Source organism: Teleopsis dalmanni, chromosome 1 (assembly GCF_002237135.1).
Source record: "Teleopsis dalmanni isolate 2A chromosome 1, ASM223713v2, whole genome shotgun sequence".
NCBI classification, from domain to species: domain Eukaryota; kingdom Metazoa; phylum Arthropoda; class Insecta; order Diptera; family Diopsidae; genus Teleopsis; species Teleopsis dalmanni.
In genome coordinates, this window is record NC_051846.1 from 172,446,956 (window position 1) to 172,454,673 (window position 7,718).

The window sequence follows — 7,718 nt, forward strand, 5'->3', positions numbered from 1 at the left end:
TTATAGTCCTTTTTTATCTCAGGTAGTCCTGGCAGAAACATTTAACTTGGCACCACTCTTCTTAACATTGGTTAACGTTTAGAAGATGGTAACAGAATTAGAAAACCTTTTTGGAATCTGTGAGAGTTCCTCTAAAACTATATACGAGAAACAGCTCCAAACCGTAAAGCAAACTTACTGCATATAGTCTGAAGCCAATGCTCCAATTTAGATTAACACAAGTAGTAATTTCTTTCATTTCATCGTAACTGAATTGTTGCTTCTCTCAACTAAACTATAATGTACTGGGTTTGTTGTCTGTGTAGTTCACAGGAATCTGCAGATATAGCCTCTTCTGGTAATAACAGTTATTCATCGAACTCGACAAGTGACTTCGGGACGTAGACCCAGTCATTCTTGAAACCTGGAATTACAGTTCGCTTTATAAAAGATCCAAGTACTCGTATATATTTCTAATAACAATTGTCAAACACATAATAAATTACGAAAATTTGTTTAACACAAGAAATGGAAACTTCCGTTTGGTTGACAACTTAAGTACTTCAACTCATCACTGTACATTTATTTACACATTATTAAGTTTTCTTTTTTTTATTTTATCATCCTTTATTCTCCTCACTTAAATTGCCATATAAATGCAATTACCTTTGTTGCTTTATCTTTTAATAAAAATAAAAATGTTTTCAATATAAAAACACGTCAGTATTATATTTGCAAACAAATTAATTTAGTTTAGAAGAAGAATCCAAGGATCTTGCCTCCCAAATGTTTTCTTCTAGCTTCTTCATGATCCATAATACCGCCTGATGTAGTCAATACAACATAACCGAACTGACGTGATGGCAATAGATTGTTAGTCCATTTTTCAATATCATTGATGGGCACATCAAAACGCGGCGAGATAACACCACACTTATTCAAGCGTCCAGTTAGATTGACAACAATTTTACCAGAACGATGATCATCGACAATTTCGAATTCACCAATGTAGCCATGTTTCATCATTACAGTTAAGAATTTAATGATGACCTTAGAGCAGGGGCGGAGCAGCACTTGGCGTTTACCACGCTTTTCAGCGTTATTAATGCATTTTAGAGCATCAGCTAATACGTTCATGCGCACCATGGCTAAAATAAAGAAAAAAATACCATTAGTGAAATTTTATCACAATTTAAAACAATTTTAATATATTAAAAACATTTTTTTTTTTGTTGTATTGATCGCTGTAAACAAAAAACTATGTGGACGCTATACTTTCTCAAATTAAAGCAATTAATATCAATTGATAAAATGTAGAATTTTACATAAATCTTTAATTTTATTTTAAAGGATTTGGAACATTTCAGGTCACTCCATGCATGAACTTGTTTAAAAGTTTAAATAATGAACCAAAAAACAAAAATTATTATTCGGTTAATTTCCTTACTTTAATAACAAATTGATTTCATTTCAAATCGATAAAATGCATTAAAATATTCATCAAATATTATTTAAATATTTTGCACGGACAAAAATTGGCATACAACTTTTTGTTGTTGGCTTTTATTTCAGCATGCGTTCACACTTTGACAGCTGTCAGTTTACAACAACCACAAGCCGCTTTATATTGCATTCTGCAACACTTGTTCAATGCAACTAATAATTCAATTTTACATTAGAAAATGCATCAAAGTCGTAATTTATATTGCAATTGTTAAACCTGAAGATATTTAACAAACATTATTAATGTTTAATTGCCATTTTTATAACACAAAAACAACAAATATTTCTATTGAGCTGCTATCGAGCCGCTCTTCGTAGTTGAATCAATGTAATGTAATTTTTTCTTTATATTTGCTAGCAAATCCACAATATCCGCTATTCAAACAACACAAAACAGTTCCAGCGATCGTTTATAACAAATCTTATACGTTTTTATATATTTCTTCACAAAGATTACCTAAGATTTATTTTGTGAAATTTCTTGACAAATTCACACGAACGCGAACGTATCGAAAAAGAGGAAGTTCATTTTGTTGAAGTTGTCACCACTGCGCTGATAAATGTCAAAATTGTCAAATAGAAGATAAATGTCAAAATATGTACAGTACGGTTCAAATTATCTAAAATATTTTCAAAGCGCCATCTATTATAAAATAGAAAATTATGCTGAATATTGAGTAAATTAAATAATGAAAATAATTAATAATGAAAATAAATAATAATAATATAAGTAATTATTTTTAAAAATAATTTTTAAAATTTATTTGTTTTTTTTGTGTGTATTATGTATATTGATTAACGTTCATTAAGAATTAAAATTAAACTTCTTGTATACTTGTAATTTTGTATGGTCTAATGTTTATAATTTATTGCTATAATATAACCTTAAATATATATAATATAAAAAAGATGTAAATATATATATATATATATATATATATATAGCAGTAATAGATGTAATTTTCGATACAAAATCCATATATAAAAATGTTTGTTTTTTGATGTTTTCTTACAAAACCCATACAAAATATATTTAAAAATATTATTAATAGTTTGATAACTCCAAGTATAAACATACAATATTATAAGATAATTGCGAATGAATATATAGTAATAGATATACAAATGTACCGATTAACGTTTTGGTCTTTTTAACAACTTCGTCAAAGCAGGCTATATCAATTTTTCGCTCTGATTCTTTTAATATATTAAAATATTATATATTAAAATATGAACTAGAACTGGATTAAGCAACATTTACCAACAAACTATATGTCAATATAACTTAGTTTTTAAGATCAGTCTTTAACTTTGAATTAATCACTAACAATAATTAGACACGCCATCTAGCGCCCAGTGCCAAATTGTCTAGCCCGTGAAATAGAAATCGCGTGAGTATTTCATATATAAAATCTTTATGAAATTTTTGCTGAACTTTTACACCGCTGTCACCGCTGTGTTGAACAATATCTTAAGAAATTAGCTAATTAATTGTTACCATTAAAAGTAAAAAACTTATTCTAGAAAAACTATTAATTCTCACAAATTTAATATTTAATGATGAATATATTTTCTCACGTTTTTACCGAAAAACTTTTTACTCACAATTGCTTGATTAGAAAAATTTATTCTTTAATTTAACTGATATCGTCGCTCACATGGTACGAACCATGTCCAAAGTTGTTTTTCAAATTGGTGTATGTTTTAGCCTTAACCACTACACCTGCGGTAATATGTGAATCATAGTCCCGTAATCAATATAAAAAATTAGACATTATTATTTGAAGAACAACAATAAATGCGCAAAGTCATGTTATTACTCCGATACTTGGCCTAATCCAAAATTTAAGCATGTGATTCATCGCATTCAGTTACATTATTGAATTTGGGGATTTTTTTAGATTGTACTGATTTAAAGATATCTCCAGAAATAATTGTCTATCCAGTTTTTAAAAAAATCAAATATTTAAATTTTGTAACTAATAAAATATTTAAAATAAGAGAGAAATGATTTCAATAAAACTATTTTACTAATTTCTTTTACGATGATATGGAAAAAATTTTTAATAAATAATAATAGACTTTTCAAGAACAAAGAATTTTATATCTTTACTGAGAAGAGAATATGAAAATTGCAATTAAACATATAACAAACCTAGTTTCACCTTACTTATTGTGAATTGCAATGCTTTGGGTCTAACATTCCGAAATATATCCACAATAAAAAATCTTGTAGGGTTTGATTTTAAATGCTCCATTTAGATAATATTGTTGAAACGTTTAGCACTTCTTAACTTATATATAATCTTTTAATTACTGAAAGTAGAGAGTTTTCCAGTAAATATAACTAGATTTAAAGAATAGTTAATCTAAACATTATGAACTCTATATATGTTTAATATTTTAAACACGATATTGCTAATTATAATATATTACTTGATAAATATCGCTGATTCTACCTATAAAGAAGTTATTGGATCCATCCTCTTCGATCTATCCTTTTAATCAAGTGCCCTAAAAAACCCTTTAAAATATTAATAATAATTAAAAATTCATAATTATATATTTAAGCTTAAGTTTTTAAAACTGCTAATTGTTATGACCTAGATATAATATGAACTTATGGATACCACAGATTGTATTGATAATACAATTAAAGATTATGATTCATAAAATGCTGATACAGACACGACTTCTCTCTTCTATGGAATAAATATAAAATGTAACATTTTAACGTTTTAAAACTTTTAATTGTTGACCTCTGTATTCCTGCATAAGGGCAATAAGGGCCGTCACCTACCATAGCAAATGACTGTCATACATACATATGGTCTAACAACTATATAAATACTACAATTTATATAAAAAAATTTTTAATTTCCAAAAAAAAAAAAAAAACACGAATGAACAAGTATTATTCTATTAACATTTTCTCAATTCAATGCTATTAACAATGTTACCCTTTAATGGATAATAAAATTTTAATAAAATGAGAATTGTAATTCTTACAATATGAGTACTGAATGGAATATGTAATATTGATAAAGTTATGCATTCCATATAATTGGACTACAAATTTTATATAAAAAATTTAATTAATTTTCAAAAATAAAGTAAAGCAATAATTAGGGATTATGATTATTACTTTAATAAATATTAATCTATATTAACATTTAATCATTTCAATACTATTAACAATAGTTTATCTTTTATAAATAATAAAATTTTAATGACATGTGAATTGTAATTTTTAAAACTTGAGAGTTGAATGGATTATATATTATTGATAAAGTTGTTATATTTTTTAATAAGAATCATCATTTTAAAACTATAATGCAAAATAAATTTTATAATCGGACAAAGCAATTCCTTGCTGATATTCTTTAATGGGAGTAGTCAGAAGAGCACTCAGAAGGGTTAGTGGTTGATATACTGATATAACAGACACCCTTCTTTAGTTTCATCCATTAGCTTTACCTCATATTTGTATTGCCACTATACAATTTGAACATGATAATTTTCCTATTAGTCCACTTAGAAGCCCATTATTAAATGGAATAATAGTGTAATAGACTATTAAATGGACAATAAAGATAAAAAGTATTAATTTTTATGGTAAAAATATAACAATACATGAACATACAGGGAGAAATACCCTAACTAAACAAAAGTTAACTGTTCATTATACTGCATCCATTGTTGAACTACAGTTTCTTGACTAACTAACATACACCCATGTTTGATGCCATATTTCTTTTGTTACTGAAATATCACCAACATTTTAATAATTAGACTCTAATGTTAACTGTACTTTATCTTCTCTAAAGTCCTTATACGTTAGTAATAAGTGCCATCAAAATATGTATCGTTGATAAACATTTTCGGGTATTAGAGGTTTCCACCTTTAATCCATATTTTGATTCGAACTGGTGCTTTATATGAGATATTATGTTGAAGTCAAATTTCTTACCTCTAATGAGACTATTTGTTGCTTTAATAAAATCCATCTGGAAATGGGTTGTCACTCCAAACGCTAGTAAAAACAACGTGTGCCTTGATTGACTTTAATATCGGAAAGGTCTGACATCCAAAGCTATGAAATTACAAACAAACTCGCAAGAAGAGGCGTGACTTCAATAATGATAGGCCCAGAATCTTTCTCTGGTCTCTGGCAAAGGTCTATCCATTCTTATGAACGGCACTGAATAAAAAGAAAGAGAACTCTATTGGGAAAGACTACCAAGACTATCACAATCTAAAATGCTTTAAGGGACTTACAACCTAAAACGTTTCAAAGATTATATAGAACAATCAAAACATAACCTAAGAATCATTACTTCGTTTTTAACCGGTAACTGTAGATTGAATAATCACCTAACGAAATTAAGAATTCAATCTAACTCAGACAGCAGATACTGTACAGAAGAGAGAGAAACTGCATACCATGTGCTTGGGGAGTGCCCGGCACTAATACACAACCGAAAGTAACATCTAGGAGGCATCATAAGTATCCTTATGGATCATAAGGATTCAAGACTAGGAAAGAAAGGATCTATACTGTCTTTCATTAAAGAAATAGGACTTGAAGAAACACTCTAATTCGACTAAAGGGCACAATAGGTCTTTAAGGGGAACAATAGGTACCCCTTTTCATTTAATATAATTATATATAATTATATATATATATATTATATATATATATATGTAATATATATTATATGTTCTGTGAATATTAATTCTCAATTAACAAACTTTTTTGTTAAATATAAATTATTATTAAATAAGTTCATTTAATATAAAACTTAATAATAAGTTTTGTTTATTGAACTCAATTAAATAACAATAAAAAAAAACAACAATTAAAAAACGCTACTGCAAAAGCAAAGCAAACAACAAAAACAACAAAAACAAAAGACAACATAAAAAACAATCAAATGAAACGTTTAAGAGAGCTACAAGTTTCAATATAAAACAAACGTTTTCTCATTCAGCAGTGGACAAATAACAACAACAACAACAAATAATAATAATAGCAACAACACGTCCATAACACTTCACAATTAACAACAGCAGAGAAAAAGCAACAAACGCAAAAAAAAGCAGCACCAGTAATCACAAATACGCAACAACACATAAAAACAACAAAAAAAATAATTGAATAAACGCATTAAAAAAATTTGAATAACAAAAAAGCTTGAAACTGCAACAAACTGTTGCCTCCAAACGCAATCAGGTTAGTTGTAAAATCGCGTTCGTACGTTGAAGATCGCTTGGATCTCTTGGGTCGGAAAATTCACAAATTAAATACTCGTTGTGTGAGAAGAGCAGAGTAGCAATAAAATTACAAAAAAAAACCAAATATATAAATTTATTTTGGTAATTTTTTTCTCCTTTCGCTGTTTTTTTTTTGTGTGCGTCGAGCAGTCGGTCAACAGAAACCGTTAGTTAAAGTCGTTTTACGCATTGTGTTGTTGCTTTATTTTAAAAATTTGACAAATTTTGTTTTTGTTCACTTTGTCATTTTACAAACGATTTTTTAATACTCGTCGGTTTTTTTTTGTTCTACCAGTGCGTTCTACCAGTAAAAAAGCAACGAATTTTTTTTCTTAAGCTTATCTACTGCAATTTATTTGTAATAAATTTCATTTATAAACTTTAAAAAGATTTTTAATTAATAAAAAAAAAATTAATAAAAATGGTTGAAACCGTCATTAACGTTGAACGTACCACAACACAAACAACAACTACCAGCACAGGTGGCGGGTTGAGTGCGTTGACAATAAATATTGGATATTTTACAACTGTGCCCGGCATTATAAAACTCGTGCAATTTGTAAGTCAGATATGGATTTTTAATTTTTAAATATTTTATTTATTTATTGTATATATTTTAATACAGTTTGTGTTTATAATAAGTTAGTAGTTATTAACTTGAATTTAATTTTATTTTTATTCTTTAACACTGATTTTAAAAAGTGTGTGGTTATATTTTCCCTTTTCCTTTTGAAAAGGGAAATTTTTATCAACTGTTCCTTAAGGGGATTAGATGTGCTTGAAGTTTAAGGGCTAAAAATAAATATTTATATATACATTTATACATATGTTACATATATACACATATTATGCTTAATAGCATATGTTCATAACACAATATCATTAAATAGGCATTCAATATAATGAATATCCAACAAATAGAATATATAATTTAACGAATGAAGAAATTCCATTATTAGCTA

General features: G+C 27.4%; 1 protein-coding gene across 1 annotated transcript; it reads right to left on the reverse strand.

Annotated features, from left to right (window-relative positions):
• Positions 1 to 605: 605 nt before the first annotated feature.
• LOC119670177 (40S ribosomal protein S15Aa) lies at positions 606 to 2,034 on the reverse strand. Its single transcript, XM_038080340.1, has 2 exons — positions 1,940 to 2,034; positions 606 to 1,127 (listed from the first exon to the last, which is right to left on the reverse strand). Exon 2 carries the CDS (start codon positions 1,123 to 1,125, stop codon positions 733 to 735), a length of 393 nt encoding a protein of 130 aa, XP_037936268.1. The 5' UTR covers positions 1,126 to 1,127; positions 1,940 to 2,034; the 3' UTR covers positions 606 to 732.
• Positions 2,035 to 7,718: the final 5,684 nt, after the last annotated feature.